General features: G+C 35.1%; 1 protein-coding gene across 7 annotated transcripts in view; it reads right to left on the bottom strand.

Annotated features, from left to right (window-relative positions):
* Window positions 1-13970, bottom strand: part of TCF4 (transcription factor 4) — a 443115-nt gene extending 429145 nt beyond the window's left edge. For 4 of the 7 annotated variants that reach the window (XM_074208517.1, XM_074208519.1, XM_074208522.1 and 1 more), the window contains exons 1-3: window positions 13380-13970; window positions 10986-11077; window positions 9095-9167 (exon numbers count right to left, since the gene is read on the bottom strand). In XM_074208517.1, coding sequence (XP_074064618.1) covers window positions 9095-9167; window positions 10986-11057 — 145 coding nt within the window. In that variant the 5' untranslated portion in view covers window positions 11058-11077; window positions 13380-13970. Of the gene's footprint in view, window positions 1-9094; window positions 9168-10985; window positions 11078-12065; window positions 12180-13379 lie in introns of those variants that run through there. The other 3 variants (XM_074208518.1, XM_074208524.1, XM_074208525.1) reach the window with 3 other exon arrangements.
* Between the last annotated feature and the right edge of the window lie 5575 nt (window positions 13971-19545).

Below are 19545 nucleotides of genomic sequence, written 5' to 3'. Positions count from 1 at the left end.
CCTAATGGAGATAAAAGAAGCAGAATATGGCTTACAACACATATAGTACAGTAGCATACCAGTGTACAAATTGTTGAAGGACATGGGCAACATTTGCAATAGACTCTTTATGTAAGTGTCTTGGTGAGAAAGATTATATATACATACTCACAAACATGTATGTATGTACACATATATGTTTATACATATACAACCATATATACAAATATGCATATATAATCATGTGGGGACAGGTTTAGATACATGATATAACTAAATCTGTACAGTATAAAGGTATTCTACAAAGGTTTATACAGTTTATACAAACAACTAGGAAAGAAATATTCATGGAGGAAACCAAAAATGAAGAGACTGAAGAGATCTGATATCTTAATGAATTAAGTAAAATGAGATAAAACCTGTTTCAACTCTGTTTCAACATCAATCAACCAATCAATTGGTCAAGAAACAAATGTATTAGGTATTCTCTATGAGCTAGTTACTAGGAATACTAATACAAGGAATGAAAATACTTCTCTCAAAGCACTTATATTCTAATATGAAAGTACTTATAATAATAATAATTTACAGAATAATATGAAGTCTCTATTTATACATACTATACACAAATGTATGTGTGTATTATATATCAATCAGAGCCACCATTGATATACCATCAATGAAGAACATCCAATAGGTACCAAGAATAAATAGCATCAAAGTATAATTATTTCTTCATCCCCATCTTCCATATATGCAAAAACCATATAATTAAAATGAGGGGAAAATTTATCCTATTAAAAATAAAAGAGGGGCAGAAATAGAGATATCTATGAGAAGCTACCTGGAATAAAAAAATAGAGAAGTGGTCTCTCAAGTCCTGCTTCTGACATATATTAGTTTTGTGACCCTGGTCAAGATATTAAAAAATAATTAAATAAACTTCTTTAATCACTCCCCCAGGATAGGTATGGAAATGATTGATAAGATTGATAAATATTTTCATGTTTTTCTCTTCCTTTAGTTATGCAAACTCAATGACTAGAGCTAAAATTTCAATATTATCCCTTGGTTTCTCAGTTTGCATTCATCAAAGTATTTTGTGTCTTGAGCACTGGGTTTAAAATATCATAGAGATATTGAGATTGGATATTAAGTATCTTAGCCTTGGTTTCTATATAATAAAGATAAATATCACCTAAAAAGTGCTAAAATGAAGGGCATATAAAGATCAGAGAGGAGAACTCTAAGAGAGGCACCATGGCATCTATAAAGAGGCTTTGTTGCTGGCTTCTCTACTGAACTGGGAAAATATTTTCTTCCTGACTGAAAGTTTACATGCTAGCCATCAGCTTAGTTCAGATAAGTTTAAAATATCTGAAAAAAAGTTGTAATGGAAATGCTGACAGACCATTAAGCAAAGTAGCATTAGCAGGTGCTCCTGTAATACAGGATCAGAATTCAATCAAGCTGCCTTTTGACGTCATCTGGTACAAAAAAAAAGGCAAATGGTTTATAACAGTACCAGAACCCTCCAGATTAAATTACAGTCTAGATATTTAATCATAGGTCTTACTTTGTTATTTTAATAACACAATACATTTTAACAGTTATTCGTCAAATGTTAGCCAAATTAAAATATGTGATGACAGGGAAAGCTGGGTCATATGTCAGTACCACAACCTCTCAATTTTTATTAATTCTTTAGAAACACTAATTCATATCTTCTTTGTGCCTTTCAGAAGTTATTAACCATATTTGCCATGGTGAAGTTCCTCTTTGCCAACCCTATTTGCACATGGTGTAGTTCAGAAGTCCAAGTATCACCTAGGACAAGTCATTTCATTTCTTCTAAATCTCACTTCCCCTCCAATGGAAAATGAGAGGGTTGGACTAAACATTGTTATGGTCTCTTCCAACTCTATGATATATTTATTTCAAACACAGTAATTTAGGGCCTTTTCAGTAAAGAAAGATTTTTCATAGTATAAAGGTTAGTGAATACTTAATTTCCATTACAAATATCCTAGTCCAAGAGACATTTATAACATTAGAGAATAAAACAGGTTCTTTAAAAGTAATGTACAAATACATCAGCACATGTGAAGTGTTGTTTGCAAAACAAATCAATACAGGCTACAACCAACAATAGATTGTAGTTAATAAACTACATATAGTAATTACCACCAATGGCAGTCTGGAAAGTCATTCATTAAATGTTAATTGTCACACAAAGATACAATAGCATTTATTTGGACAATAGTGTTACTGCACCTTTAAATAAAAATACCTTTTCACCACTTAGAAATCTATAAAGATAAACAGATTTTTTTAAACACATCAGATTATTTGATAACCGGATCAATTCAGCTTTCATTTACTTTTGAAATTAAAGTAAATATAACAACTTTTTTCAAATTTTTTTCTATTTCTGCATGCTTCATGAAAAAACAACAATAACATTCTTCTTAACATCAAACCACCAGTGACTTTAGAACAAATAGATCACCATAGTATTTTTCACTAGATCAAGTTAGTTCACACAGATGGGATTCAAAAGTGTCTACCTATATTTCATGTGTTAACTCTTTAAGTTTGAAGAACTCAAAGGCATTTAAAATGGCTTAGATTGCATGTGAAATTCCAATATGTAAATTCTGATAGCCAATTTTAAGAACTCTCTTCAAATAAGGAGGAATCTAATAGAAACAAGAAATTTTATTTCATTTCACAGATTTGACTTTTATCTAATAACTAAAACCTCTAAATCAGAGAACACCAAAAACAACAGATCAAAAACCAGCCTGTGAAACACCAATTAAAAACCCCCAACTTTTTGTAACTTGTCCAGTTTCAAAATTCAGTCCCTGAATTCTACTTCAATTAAAACATCCTAATGTGTTAGAATCTTAAGGATTAGCTAAGGAGCTTTTGGATCAAGACCTATAAACTGCAGAACATTACAAAAATACACCATGTTCCTTATTAAGCAACTTAAGATCTGTTATCTTGGCTTATGGGAACAGATCTAAATAGCATCATAATACTAAACACTGAAAATCACAGGCCTGGGGCCACCAGGACTCTAGTCAGTTTCTAGACCAAACTTGAAAACTTCCTATGTAATGTAGCTTACCATTAGGAGTAAATGTTTGATCTGTAAAGCTTACAAAATTACTTTGTTTATCATAGTAGATGAAAGAAAGAAGGAATAATTTTAAGCTCAAAACAAAACTGTTTATATGACAGTCTTTAGTGCTCTATGAAGCTAAGCATTTAAGATAGATTCAAGCAATTAACAGCATAAACTTTTATTACATAGTTCTATTATATATGTGTATATGACTTAGCTTTTCATCTGTTATTTAAGTGATTTTCTCATTACAATAGTAGGGAAAGGATAATTTGCTGATGTTGTCAAAAATGTTAAGTATTTCAGGCTCAACATTTCCTGGATCCCTGTGCTTGTTTAAGGCATTTTATTTACTGGAGACAGTCACAGAGTCCTACTTTATCTGAACCTAGAAAATTTAACATTTGAACTACTCCTGCCCAGTAAAACATTTATCAATACTACAAAGCTCTTTTTACTTTGGCTAATACAGATAAATTATATGCTCAGTTATATCTCGTAAATATTAAATGAAATACAAATAATACAGTAATGATCTGCCAAACTCTTTTACATCTTGAAATATGGTCCATTTATAGAGGAAAATAAAATTAGAAGCATTCCATATGCTATTATCTCAACTAATGGTTTTAATTATATTCATAAGGAGAATTGAAAATAAAATATTTTAAGTGTCACCACAACATCATATTGATGTATAGGATCATAGTATAATATATAGCTTAGATACAGCAAATTCTCTTTTTTTGTTTAAAGAAAAGGAGTTAAAGATAAAGACTGAGTGAAATTAAATTTTCATATGGAATGCTAAAAATATAAAGATACTATATGGGGAAATTTTTGTACACAGTTTACAGCATTTACTCACATTTCAAAATTATTCTCAACTACAATAGAGCATGGAATAAAATTCCAGGTCAAACATAATATTATTAGCACCAACATAATATTATTAGACTCCACATTATTGGAAGGACAAATTGTCACTAGTAGTCTTTCTTTTTGTTCTAAGCAATTGTCTCCTCATCCACAAATGTTTACAAGTAATAAAGTAGACAGATTATCAGAAGTTCAGTAAGAATCCTAAAAAAAACGATTTGACCTCAATATTGGTTGATCATTACCAATATCTTTATGTGTAAATGTTAGCTCAAATAATCATACAATATATAGTGACAGCACAAGTTAAGAAAGAACATAGTAGTGGTATTCATTTTCTGCTCTCTTACTAAGGGCTTTCCAGGGGAACAGAAAAATGCTGCAACCAATGCTGGTAAAAGTGATTTTAAGTGCTTTAAAAAGGATTAGACTAATTTTGTTAAAGCACCTTACAAAAATACTGAATTATTATAGATGGTTTCAATAAGTAGAATACATTCAAATAAAACTACTTTAAGAAAAGGTAAAAGTATTGGAAGAAGGAACTTCCCTGTATCTCAACTCAAAACAAACTATGATAGAGTGGAAAAACAATGGAATTAGGGATCAAATCTATTACTAAACTGATGTATTCTCTTGGGAAAGTAACTTTACTTCTGTGGAAATCAGTTTGCTCATCTATAAAACAAAGGGTTTGAACAAAATGGTCTTGAAAGTCCCTGAAGCACTAATATTTAGAGATCTCATCAGGTATAGGCTTAATCATATTTCTTATGTTTGACTTATTAATTTCCTGTACTTTTAAAAACATCATATTCTATCATAATTACTTTTTTCTCTACATGGGCAGTACTATATTTTTAAAAGCATACAACACTATTATACAATCCCTTTCACTGAGGCTATTTTCCTCCATCACATTCAAATAATTAAAATAGCTACTATGGAGGGTTTCATCTTTATATAAATTTCACATAAAATCTGATAGTTTTTGAAAATTAGCAAAATATTTTATTGGAAATTTTTCTCTAAATTATCTAAAATTACTAGTTACAAATTGCACTGTGTAAAAAATGCAGATTTTGACGCAAAATATTCATAGTTTTGTAAATATTTGCAGAAACTGTCAATAGCAATAATAATAGATCAAGTGTCTATAAGAGGCAACATGGCAAAGGTCTAAAGAGCTTGGGTTCAAGTTCTATCTCTGTCATACTCTACTTAGGGCCCTGAACAAGTCCATCAACCTCTCAATGTCCCAGCAATTCTATAAGACTATAATTTGTAGGTGTAGTCTCCTCATCAAAAGCTAACTACACCAGTGAAATCACTGGTCAAGAAAAAAAAATTAAAAGATCTAAAACAATTTAATATTTACTAAATACTTTATAATTTTGGATAATTCTTAACATGATTAATGTAATTATAAATAAAAGTTTTAGATTTTTCAAGTCACATGAACCACCATATCTATACAATTCCTAATTAATCACTTGGATGATGTCAAGCAACCAGTTAGACTGATTTTTCCCTCCTATGCCACTGAATTGTTGGACTTGCCCAGTGTTTTCTATACTTTGTTCTCTGTACATTCTTAGAAACATGGATGAACATGGAAGGTTTTTTTTTTGTTTCACAATAAAATGATCTATCATGGAAATACAAATTATTTTATTGTTCTTTTAAATTATTTGACTACTCATAATTGGTGATTTTTAAAAGATATTTGAATACTTAAGTAAAATTAGGTGACAGCATGATAAATATCAAATTTTGAAAACTTGGGGAAAAAAGAAGAAAATATTCATCATAAAATAGCTGGAAATCTGAACTGTAACACTGGTGACTAAGTATCTCATCTAAAAACTTCTTTAGAATCAACAAATTTCCAAAGTTTAATTTGTACAGTAGTATAAATCAAGTATAAGTGTTATTTATTTTTCTTTTTTAAAAAAGTCTGCAAGCTAAAGAAGTGCTAATAGGATTGATGTAGTAGTAAAGTAATTTAAGTTGAGGGCCCTGTCATAAATTAAAAAATTGTGAAACAATCTAGGTAAATTCCATTTGGTCATCCTATTTTCCTTTATATATAAAGTTCCATGCAAATGGACACAACTATCTTTCTGTTTAAAACCAATGACTTAACAGGTATTAAATCACTGTAAAGTCAACATGAAGGTTGAAATAAATGCAAGAAAGTTTTCTTTAAAATAATTCCAGAGCCCACCAATTCTCCCTGTTAAGGTCATAGAAGCTCTGAACCATCATGGCTGAATTGTTTTAGTGCTCTCTGCTGAACACCTGCAAACATCAAACAAAAACTGCTGGTCCTTTACTGGGTTGACAAAAGCCTTTCATGTGAAAAATGCTCCCTGGGAATGTCAGGGCTATAGCTCAGGTTACATTCCTTTCTCCCTTGCAGCCTCACCATTTCATAAGGTGGTAGGAAAAACTATGTTGTGAAATTTAAGATTAAAGGAAATATGGAGATACTTAATTTTTATTCACATATTACAAATCACAATGGGAGCACCTTGTATCAACTAAGTCAAAATCTATTGGGAACTTTAAGCATGAAATATTACCATGCTTTTGTAAAACATACTTGATTTCCAGTAAAATGCAGATTATTTCCAGTTTGAATTAGTTTTTGTTCCTTCCTTCCTTTCCTTCCTTGTTTATTATTCTTTGAAAACTTTCAAATTTAACACTGGAGAATGATAGATTAGCCTAAAATCAGGATGAAGATTTATAGAAATAAATCATTTGCTTGTTCAAACTTCAATAGTGAAAGGACAGATTGTACAGAATTTTTATCTGCCATGTGAAATTATCATGGGTTAAAAAGTTTTGTGATTGTATATTTGAAAATACAAATCATTTTCTTTAATTATTATATACATTTTAATAAACAGAGTGAAATGATAACTCATCCTACTCTGCAATGTCCATTATTATTAATATCACATTAATATATCAAATGTATAGACTGCATATTTAATTGGCCAAACTGACTATACTCCTAACTCATAAAAGTAAACTTTTAGCCTCAGGACTACACTTGTGTATTTCCATAAGTTAAAAAAAGGAATTATTATATATTTCCTTCAAGATCACCTCATAATTCCATGTGAAATCTTAAGTTTTTAAATGAAAGTTAGTAATTTTCCTAAGCAACTATATTGCCATGCTTAAATGCACTCATGCATGCTTTTATCATGTCTATGTTCTCCTAGCTATTATAAACAGTTTTTCAACATTTATTAAATAATAATTAAACATCTATAATTTGCTTAAATATTGATAAAGTTAGGAAATCAACTAGGAATAGAGTTATAGCTATTGTTTCACAAACTTAAAGTTGATAACGTACTATAACTGATTAAAACTTGTTTTAGCTTTAAAGGTAGTTCTCAGCACTTCACAATACTGAGGAACTGACTTTCAACATTGTGTATCATTGAAAATTCTAGCATAATCTACTTGAATGTGAAAATCATAACCAAATATCTTAAACATCAATATACACATCAAGAAAATGACTATCAAAATAGTTACTTTGTATTGATTATGTCTGAACATGAGGAAATGTTTAAAATATGTCTAAAATATACACTATTCTCATTTCTACTCAAATACTTATATTAATATGTCAAAATACTGTTTAGTAGATATATGTAAAAATGTGATTTAGGAGATATTACAACAACAAATTAAAAGGAAATCAAAGAAATAAATTCCCAGAAGTCACTAAACTGAAAATATAGCAATTCCTATGATCCTAAGCTTTAGAAATTTGTGTAACATTTAAAAACTTTTAAGTAATATAATCAAGAAAATATATAAAGTTAAAGTTAACAAACCTTAAGAAGAATCTCATGATTCAAAAGAGAAAAACATACTACTTGTATAAAAACTCTTTTCTTTAGATTTAATAACAAAACAAAATCCTTGTTTTGAAATAGTTTAAAAAAATGAATTCTGTAAAAGTGTAAAATGTACAGCTGTACAATTTTTTAATGTACCAGTAAATAAAAATGGAAATAAATAACAAATAAAAATTTATATTCAAAGACATACATATTTCCATTGGTATTTTAGAATTAAAAGAAGACAACATTAACCCATTTGATTGTGAATACTCCTACATGTTTATATCCATGTGCACAATGTACTCTTAGGTTCAACAGCCAACACTCTAAATTTATTATAGCTGTTTTGACAATTGTAGGTGCATTTTGTTTTGTTTTGTTTTGTTTTGCCTAGACTTAAGGGAAACCTTCAATAAAGTAAGAATCTTTCTGAAATGAAACTTGGTGTAAAGATATTAAATACATTCTAATGCATGGTTTACTTTCCAATTTCACATCTAATCTTAGGTACATCCAAACATATAAATTTCCTCACATTTAAACTCCTCCTTAATTATCAGATGGTCATTATATACATAGATTCCTTTGTGAATACCACTGACTTTTTAAAATACGTCAAACAAGATTTTCTCATTTTTGAAATTTAGAAGTTGATTCAAATTTATAACTACATAAAAATACAATGGAAAAATATGAAGAGGCAATAGGGAAAGTATTTAAAAGGGTATTTAAAAATATTTCTGTTCAATCCCTCAGACTAACAAGAGATTCTATAGGCAAGGTGTTTCATTAAGTGCATTCATCTTCAAAAAGAATTCTTCTCTTTAAAAGGATTAATTTAACCCAGTAGTTACTAAGAGATTTTTAAAAAAATATTCTGTTTATAAGTACATAGTAATATTAAATTATCCTCTACATTAATAATTCTTTTTTAAAAGAGTGAGCTTTATATGTTCGATTACATCAGAAACATTTTTTTGCTAAGTGATGGAATTTTGAGATAATTTTCTTGCCAAAGAGGAAGCAAAAAAATAATTTCCCCCAAACCAGAATTTTGTGTGTCATCCAAAATCCAAAATAATTCATGCCTTTTTGTTTATATTTCAATGACTTCTTTTGAAAATAGATCAAGAGAACCCCACATACATACATATATATATATATGTATATTACAAGGTAGTACACAACTAATAACATTTTAACTGCACACTAAGGAAAAGAATTTACATACTTGAGCCAGTAAAATGTCCACTTGCCAAAGAAGTTGGTCCATTTTTCCCACTGCTCACAGGAGGTGAAAACATCTAAAAGAAACAAAGAAACATTACTGCTAGAAAAAAAGAGACTTTTTTTTTGCGTGTTCACAGCTAGTCAAAAGTTCCTTCACATTCTTAACAAATAAGTCAAAGCTTATGTAGAGGGCTTCTTTAACACAACACATCACCATTCAACTCAAAACTAAAACTGGCAAAATATTACTAATCCAGACTCTTCCCCCTCCTCCTAATTCTCTTATACACCACTCTTTTCAATTAGACTCATTAGATTCCTAGACAATGTTAACATTTTGAAAAAACACAGTTCCCCAAATGTTATCAAGATTGAAGTTAGAGACAACATGCCTCCCATGAAACTAGCATTTTGACAAAGAAGAAAAAAAGTTGCTTGTTTTAAGTTTAAAACCTTGGCCATGAAGGTGGCAACGTCCATTTCAATCCCGCATAGGATTTGTCTGTCATATGTGAACCCAAATAAAAATGAATGCAAACTGCCACCTGCACTAAATTCTCATTTCGTCTAACATGAGAGCAATTTGAAGCAAGACTCCTCTCTCTCCCTCTCCCTCTCCCTCACTCTCTCATTCTCTCTCTCTCTCTCTCTCTCTCTCTCTCTCTCTCTCTCTCTCTCTCTCTCTCTCTCTCTCTCTCTCTCTCTCTCTCTCCTTTTCTCTCTCTTCCCTTACATTTATTTCGACCCTAATTGGTTTCCCTCTTCTTCGACGTTTCTAGTGGATAATACGCACCTTCCCTGAGTCAGAGGATGCAAAAAGCAAAGGAACAAATGGGGAAAGTGCAACAAGCTAAAAGAGGGCTGCAAAGCTGCCTCAGGCTACGTTTCCTGGCCAAACTTCCGAAAGCCATTTCTCCAAAGAAAAGTCAGCAGCAGCAGCAGCAGCAGCAGCAGCAGCAGCAGCAGCAGCAGCAGCAGCAGCAGCAGCACCAGCAGCAGCAGCAGCACCAGCAGCAGCACCATCAAAAGCACTAGCAACATTGAAGCAACCCCATTTACAAGGCGGTTTTGGATGGTGCATCTTATGGATTATTATTTTTGGTTTTGTTTTGCAAATGCATCTTACCACCAATCTCATCAATCATTAAAAATAAATATTCCTGGCAAGTTTTGGGTTGGGTAATGGACAGAGGTCTAAAAAGGTAGATGAGAGGGAATGCAAAGGCTGTTAAACTCTCCCAGGGTATATAGTCTGTTTAATGCTGATTTAGAGACTACTAAATTTACAAACTGCATATCCAAAAGGATAGAAACATATATACTTAGATATAAGTATATACAAATCTGTCTTTCTCTATCTATATTTCTTTTTCTTTCTACATGTATATAATATATAGATAGATAGAGATTTTTCTATCTTTTACTAAGAAGAGATTTCACTTGGAGGACAGGTCTTTCTAATACAAAGCATCAGTTTAAAACAAACCGAGACAGTTGGCTCCTCCTCTTATCTATTTCCAAAAGAAAAAAAATTGTTGTTATTGAAACAATGAGTAGTGAGAAAGTACAAGTACTTTCAATGTTCTGATATGTTTCAACCTTTGGGTTTACTTAAGGGTGTTTACTTTTTTCCCTTTGAACTCTTAATTTTCTTGGGGGAGGGGTTCCTAAGGTACATAATAAAACTCAAAAAGAAAAAAAATAGAATTCCTTTATTTTTTCATTACACCCAAGAAAAGATAAAGACTTGTCCATAAAGACATTGAAATTTAGCATGGCTTAGCCGATTAAAAATTACTCGTGTACTTTAGATCACAGTTTATTTGTTTTTAGCCAGTGTTTTGTTTTGTTTTGTTTTACAGCTGTAGTTAGTTTCCACCGTTCTTTCTTACCGCACTGAAATCCAGTAAATCACTCAGCTCTTTGTCCGTCCCTAAGGCAGCCATTCGCTGTTGGTGATGCATTTTAGCAAAATCACACAAACCTAGAAACATGGAAATAACCGCAATCAGAACCCAGTCCCGATCCTTAGAGGAAACACAATCGGATTTTTGGAGACTGGGGGGTGGGGGAGGGGTGTAATTGAAGTGGAAGAGGGAGAGAAGAGGAGAAGGGGGAGAAATATATATGTATATATTTATATATACATATATACATATATATATATATATATTTTAAGATGGAGGGGGCAGCAGTAGCAAAAGAAAAACAAAAAAAAAACAAAGGTATTGTATTTCCAAAAGAGACGATCAAAACTGGTAACATCCACTCTAAAACCAAATAAAAAAAAGCCGCTCTCAGCGCATCATTTATGCAACAGGAGGTACAGCAAAGAATGAATGGATCTCAGAGAAAAGAGAAACTACTCAGCAACGATCCGGTCTCAACTTTCCCCCCTCCCCCTCCTCTTCCTCTCTCTCTCTCTCTCTCTCTCTCTCTCTCTCTCTCTCTCTCTCTCTCTCTCTCACACACACACACACACACACACACACACACACAAACACACAGACAAACACACACGCCTCCCCTCCTCATAAAGTAGCTATGAAGAAATTAAAAGATGCGAATCTTCTGAGTAAAAATACTTCCCATGGGGGGGGGGTGGCAGAATAGAGGGTGGTGGGATCGAGTTCGGTAATTACGCAGAACCCTAATTTGTGGAGTAAAGGATGATTTTTTTTAAAAGGCCCATACCAAAGTCTGATCAGTTCCTTTAAAGTGGGCACCGCTGGGGGAGGGAGGATGGGGGAGAAGAGGGAGGGGAAACAGGAGGGGGGGGGGTGTCTCCATGGAGCAGAAATGAAATAGCAGCCCCAAGGAAAGAGGAAAAAAGCCGCGTGTAAGGAAGGCTCCAACCACCCTCCAGCAGCTCCTGGCCGAGCCTCGAGATCTTAGCTCCGGGCTCTGTCCGCTAACTACACCATCACACTATCAGCCACCGATCCACCAGAAATGCCAGCTCCGGTACCTACCGCCCGAGAGAGAGATGGGGCTCCCCTTCCAATAACAGCAACGAGACGGGTTTCATTTCTAATCACTGCATTCACAAAACACACCACCACTACCACCACTACCACTACCACCACCACCTCCTCCTCCTTTCCTCCTCCTCCTCCTCCTCCTTTCCTCCTCCTCCTCTTCTCCTCCTCCTTCACCACTACCAACCACTACTACTACAAGATCCAGAGACACCCTGCAAAGATCCCTGACTCTTAACACCAACTCTCTGCTCCTTTAGGAAGGGGAGGGGAGGTGTGTATGGGGGAAACACGCAAAGACAGACGGAATTGCAAGTTCAGCAAAGGCGGTGGGGGGGGGGGGGTGCTGAAGAGAAGAGACGCGTTTCTTCCCAGGTCGGGTTGGCTAGGTCAATTTTGGTTGCATTTCTTTAAAAACAAAATCCATAACATCTCCCTGTTCCCTCCTCCTACTCCCCCCACCAAAAAAAAAAAACACCAAATACAAACGGAAATCCATCAGGCACCTCATTTTCCCCTCAAACCCTCAGATAATATCTGAACCACTAACAGTTCAATCGTTGCCGGTTTCTTCCCTAGGAGGCACTTTTTAAATTTATTATACTTTCAATTTCTTCAGTTCTTTCTTTCTCTCGCTCTCACACTCAGGGCAAGGCAAGTTTATATTAGGCTGCAAATACACGTGATACAAAAAGACTTTGCCAAGAGGAACATTTTTTTTCTTTTCCATATATAAACCAACTTAAAAAATTTGGAGGGGAGGTTGTCTCCTCTCTCTGGGCTCTTCCTCTAACTATAGACAGCACATACTTTGTCCCCTCTTTTTTTGTAAGTCACAGAGTATTACTACAAACTTCGCAAGTAAGCATTTGAGGTGGGTTGTTGTTTTGTTTGCTTTTTGCACTCGAGTTTCCAGGGGCTGTTCCGTCCCTTTCCCCCCAAAATATACATTTCAATTCAACATTGACTGTTACTGGGCCTAGAAACCACAAAAAATCTATTTTCGCGTCACTTTTCAGATTAAAATAAAGCTTTATACTTTTCAAGTTTCGTTATACACGCGTGCTTTATGCAGTAGCTGTTACATATACGCTTCAACGTGTGTGGAAGAACACACATTAAACACACCCTTTTATTTCTACATGTGCGAGTACAGACAAATAATGCAGGCACACACTTTTTTTCTCAAATTGCTATCACTTCACAAGTTGCTCCTTTTGTTTTAATAATAAATTATGATCAACATTTCTTTAAAACAATAAATTAAATTAAAAGACAGTTTACTCTGACAGCAAATTGTAACTTTACCTTAAATGGCCACAAATATTCTCACAATATTCCAAGGAAAGAGACTTTTGAAAAAAGAGAAAATCTTCTGCAAGTGCTTAGTATCTCACATGTATATCCCCCAAAAAGTACTTTTTAACTGGTACTCAGTCCTGCTCCAGGGATATTCCACAGATCACAAGATCATGCACCTGGCTCTGATTTTTGCATTTTCCACCATAAAACAACTTCAAGAAAATTTCACACACACCCACCAAAAAAAGAAAAAAAAAAGAAAAATTCACCAACTTTTTTCTCCCCTTTCCTTATTGTTTCTTAAAAAAAATATGTAAACACAGAATAGTTAATAATTTTCCTCAAATCTTGTTGGTTGGTTTTTTTTTCTTCGTCTCCTATAAAGTCTTAAACTTGTTCCAAGTTTAGAGATTTCTCATCATCATCATCATCATCACCATCATCATCACCATTGACTCCCCCGTGGAGTCACATTGATAATAATAGGTTTCCCTGAAAGATACATTGTAATCCATTCACATCCGGGCACTGCGGGGCTTATAAAGAGAAAAGCGCTGCTGCTGCTGCCGCCCGCCGCTGCTCTTACAGACAATGACTAGGGAGGGGAGGGGAGGGAGGAGAAGAGCCATAGAGTGGTAAACATTGGGGCTAGACGGGCTCCCAAAATGGCGTCGGGGAGCTAGTCTCCGCCTCCTCTCGGAAAGGAGGGGGGCGGCCCGCGGAGCTCCTGAGGAGAGAGAGGGAGAGAGAGGGAGAGAGAGAGGAGAGAGGGCAGGAGGGGCGGGGCCAGGAGGGGAGCAGGCGCCTGTGGTCACTCGCTGTTTGTCCTGCTGTCTGTCTTCGCCTTTCTCTCCCCTATTTTCATTTATTTATTTATTGACGTGCATAGATGTGTATTTCTATTTGTTTGTTTGTTTGTTTGTTTATTTAATTATTTATGCACACACAGATGCAGATATATATTTTGCGAGTACTGGATTTGGAGAAGGGGTTGGGGGGGGGGATTTACATTAAAAAAAAGAATATCTGATAAATATTCCACAGACTAACGCCCTTCCTTACTGCCCCGCAACACTTGCACACTTACACCCCCCGACTCATGTCTTTCTAAATGAAAGTGGGGTCCCCGGAGCTTGGGGGCAGAGTGGAGGTGTCCTGCGGGGTTACAAACCCTGAGAATCCAAAACTTCCTGGGTGAAGCTGGGGAAGCAGGAGCCAGGCTGGGGGCGGGGAAGAGGATGAGGGGATGGGGAGGGGTCTCACTGTGCTGGGGGGCAGAGTTGTTGCATCTCCACTTTACCACTCCCCCTTGCCCAGAGAACTGGAGGAGATGCCCGTTGGAGGGCATTTATTCTTTTTTTGGGGGGGGGGGAGGTTGAAGGAAGTCCCATTATTCTATAACTCAGATAGTTTTCTGCCTTTGAGGCAGTTCTCTTCCTTGGCCTCATGCTACTTAGATAGCCCAAGGACAGTGTCTGCTTTTGTAGGAGGTTGTCTCCTATCTTTCTATGTTTCTGTTACACACTTAAGTTTTCCCAAAAATGTCTTACCCGATTTTAATCTTAAATAATACTAAAAATTAAATTTAAATACTAAAGATTTAAATAATACCAACTATTAAATTTAAGCCCTGATGTATTTAAATTTTATTTAAAGTTTAAAATAGCTTTGACTTTAGGAACATCTTCTATACTTACAGATTGTTTTACTTTTCTTAAAGTTCCTGACACATGGAAATAATAAATAAATAATAATAAATACTTGCAAAGTGATTAAATGAGTTTGTTCTTCAAAATAATAGCTAGCATTCATAGAGTGCTTTAAGGTTTATCAATACTTCCCCAGAGTACTCATTTGATCTCTCCTAAAAGAATGGCCCTTACTGAAAGGAGGGACAATAGGTAGAAAAGGGGTAGTTGGAGGTTATTTAGTAAAACCAGTTCATTTTACAGATGAGAAGACTTAGGTCCAGGAAATTAGCTCAAAGCCATATGTGATATTTGTCCTTTCTCAAAGAAGGGAGGTGATGTTTTGACATGCACATGAATTGGATTTGAGTGAGGAGTGCTATGCTAAGTCACCAGCAGTCACCTCTAGAGTCATGTTAGTCCAATGGTCAGATATGATTTAGGAAAACTAGCGATGGCCATGGATCAGGGTTGAGTAACTTGCCCAAATCGCATATAGCTAGTTAATGTCAAATGTCTGAGTCTAAATTTGAACTCACATCTTCCTGACTGCAGGGCCAGTGCTCTGTCTCCTAGTTCATAGTAGATGCTTTATAGACCCTTTTCTCTGGGTAATAGAGTTGGAATTTGAACCCTAGTCGTTGTTTAAATGACAGGTGTCCATTTGCCTAAAAGCCTACTAAGAACCTGAAGAGCTTTGGAATTGATTGCATTATCTCCTATAGCACCCAGCATGGCATGCAGGCTTCAGAGAAGGTGCTGTGCTGAGTGATTGAAGCCAAATTGCAGTAGCTCAAAAGAATGAGATGCACAAATTTAGAGGCATCTCCACTCCAAATGTTCATATGGACTATTTATGCCTGACCTATGGTAGAGCCTTCGAGTTCCTATTTGTCTGATCAGTCACAGTTTGACATGCTGAACCTTGACTCCAAGAAAGTGATGTCATTATGGTCCTATTTGAGGATGAAGCACAGGCATATACACAGACTTAAATTTTATTCTCCTGATTCTCCTCCTACCCTTCTGATCACTCCTCCTTCCTCACCCAGATCATGCTTTCTAAATATTGGTTGTCCTGGGCCTCTTCTCCTTTCCCACTATACTTCTTCAATTAGTGATCCCTTTAGTTTCAATGGATTTCCTTATCATTTCTAGGCTTACAATTCTCAAAGTTAACTATCCTGCCCCAGTCTCTCTACTGGCTTTCAATCTTGCAACTCCAACTACTTTTCAGACATCTCATACTGGATGTCCAGTAGTCAAGTTAAGCATGACCACAGCAGAAGTCTTCATCTTTTCCCTCCTGACCTTGACACATTGTATTAGAGTGAGGGGGGATGCTGTGCTAGGTCATCAGCCTCCACCCTGAGCCAGTGACCAAACATGAGTCAGGACAACTGAAGATGCCAGGGTTGTGAGGCTATCAGAGTTGTGACTTGTCCAGTGGCTTCCTATCATCTCCAGAATCAAATACAACATATTCTATTTGACATTTAAAGTCTATCCTAACTTAGCCCCTTCCAACCTTTCCAATTTTCTTACACTTTATATCCTTTAAAATATTCTTTTATACAAAAACACTATCCTTCTGGCTGTTGCTCTAACAAGACTCCCCAGCTCTCTAATTCAGACATTCTTTCTGGCTGTTCCCTATATTGGAATTTCTACCTCCTCTATTCTGCCTACTGCCTTCCTTTGGCTTCCTTAAAGATCTAGCTAAAAGTCACACCTTTATTGGAAGCCTTTCCAAACTCATTTTAATTCTAGTGCCTTCCCTCTGCTAATTATTTTCTATTTATTCTCTATATAGTTTATTTAAACATATTTTTGCTTCTTGTCCCTCCCTTTAGATTGAGTTACTTGTGGGCCAGTCCCTTCTCTCTGGTGCTTCAGGTTCCTCCTGAAAAGGAAGGCTTTGGCTATTTGTGCTCATCTCAGTCCCATGAGCTTGTTAATCTCGGACATGTACTGTGTGTAAGACTTCATTTTCCAAAGGCCATTTACCCTGCTGACATCTAGAAGACCTGGTTTCTGTCCTTAAAGAACTTGCTATTATAATAAACAGACTGGGCTTCAAGGGAAAAAAAGATTGAGGTACTTGATGACAGGGTACTGCCTTTTGCCTCTTTATATTCTTTGAAATTAGCAGTGTTTGGTACATAGTAGTTGTTTAAAAAGTGTTTATCAATATATATACACTATAGGGGCGGCTAGGTGGTACAGTGGATCGAGCACTGGCCCTGGAGTCAGGAGTACCTGAGTTCAAATCCGACCTCAGACACATAATAATTACCTAGCTGAGTGGCCTTGGGCAAGCCACTTAACCCCATTGCCTTGCAAAAAGAAACAAACAAAAAAAGACAGCAATATATATACACATTATATTGATACATACACACCAATTTTCATTTTTCCTTCCCCTTTTTTCTTCCTGGAAGACAGGAACTTTTTTATGTATGTCATGCTATCCCCAGTACCAGAGTGCGTAGAATACCTGAGGTCAGGAAGACCTGAGATCAAATGTGACCTCAGACACTTACTAGTGGTGTGACCTTAAGTAAGTCGCTTAACTGATTGTTTTGAATCCAGGGCCATCTCCAGTTGTCCTGATCCATATCTGGCCCTTGGACTCAGAAAGCTCTGGAGGAGGAGGTGAGGTTGGTGCCTTAGCACAACCCCTCCCACCCCCACTCAAATCCATACGTGTCTTGGCATCACCTCCCTGATGTCATGGTCTTCTTCAAGAATGAAGGACAAACATTAATACTAGAGAGGTATCATGGCAGAATGTAAAGAGAGATGGCCTCAGAGCCAGCTTGACCTGGGTTCAAGTCAAGGATCCAAGCAGCTCGCTAACTCTAGGCTGAAGAGAATGAACCAATTTTCACTGATAGAGAAATTGATCAGATTTAGAGGTCAAGTAGCTATAATACTGCCTTCTAATAATAAGTAATATTTATATAACACTTTAGGGTTTGTCGGTCATTTTACATATATTATATCATTTGATCACCACAACAACACTATTGTTAGCTCCAACATTATACAAATAGAAGTTAAGTGATTTGCCCAGGGTCACATAACCATTAAATGCCCATGAGAATTTAAACCCAGATCTTCTAGCCTTGGGGGCCAGTACTGTGACCACTACTCTCTACTGTTCCTCTCATATCAAATTGAAAAGAATTGAATACAATTTGTCAAATCCTTTTGATACTCAGAAACATGATTTTGGAAGGGACAACTGAAATTATAACTGAATTAAACATTAAGAAATCTTCCAAGTCAAAATCTGACTTGATTAAAATCTATTCTAGGTTTGTCATAAGTATGTAAGAATCTATCAAAGTTATCTTTAAAGAGATCAAATATTCTCGGATTTCTCATGATTTTGTTCCCTTAAGATTTTTTACTTATTTGACTTTCTAAAGGATAAGGACATTTATATTCTAAACACAGTACTTGCATGTTATGGACATTCCTTTCTCTTTTTATTCACACCCCCCACCATATGGTGTCACTTAATATCATGTTACATTTCTAGGTATAGCACTTCATACTGCACTTTCAAAGTTCAGGACTGCCTATTTTGTCTGTGTAGAAGACTATCCTGGGTTTTCCTACAACATTTAATAAAGTTTCTGACCTTGAAATAGTGCTCTACTTTCGTTTTTTTCACTTGGCAATCAGAGGACTTGGCCTCAAATTCAACTTCCATTGCTCACTATCACTGTTGATTTGGGCAAGTTGTTTAATAACCTCTTTGTCATCTAAGAAATGAAAGTGTTGAATTAGGTGACTACTAAGGTACCTCAGTACCTTGAGATTATGGATTATTTCAATATTTTATTTGGATGTGTAACCCCTTACTGAGTATAGTGCCTGAAACATAGTTGGCATTAATAAATGCTGGTGGATTGATCAATCAATTATAGTCTAAATCTATGAACCTATGATCCTTACTCCATGATTATAGGTGAGCATATGCATCTAGAGGTCTTAGATCTGTGGAATAAGAAGAATGGGGTAATACATCTATACATGTTCACTAATGTCAGATAATAAGCATAATTTTGAAAGCAACATACTGAAATTTGTGTATGTTTTTCTGGATATATATATATGTATATATATGTGTGTGTGTGTGTGTATGTATTTGTAATATAAATTTGTAGTTTCTTGAGCATTTCTCCTTTTCTCTTTTTTTCATATTGAAATGTTCATGATTTTGGAGTTTGTCAAGTTCAGAATGACAAACATTAAAAATTGAAAGACGAAAATTGTGGACTTTAGATTTAATTAATTCTAATAGCCCTTTCTAATCTTCAAATCTCTCTCCAATACAATCCAACTTCTATTCAACTTCCAAAGTGACTTTCACAAAGCACTAGTACTTTCAAGTGATTCCCCTTGTTATGATTTTTTAATACTTTCATCATCTTCATCTCTCTCTCTCCCCTGACTATCATCTAGTTCCTAAT

The sequence above is a fragment of the Macrotis lagotis genome, chromosome X (genome assembly GCF_037893015.1).
Source record: "Macrotis lagotis isolate mMagLag1 chromosome X, bilby.v1.9.chrom.fasta, whole genome shotgun sequence".
NCBI lineage: Eukaryota > Metazoa > Chordata > Mammalia > Peramelemorphia > Peramelidae > Macrotis > Macrotis lagotis.
This window is presented reverse-complemented; position numbering and strand designations above follow the sequence as displayed.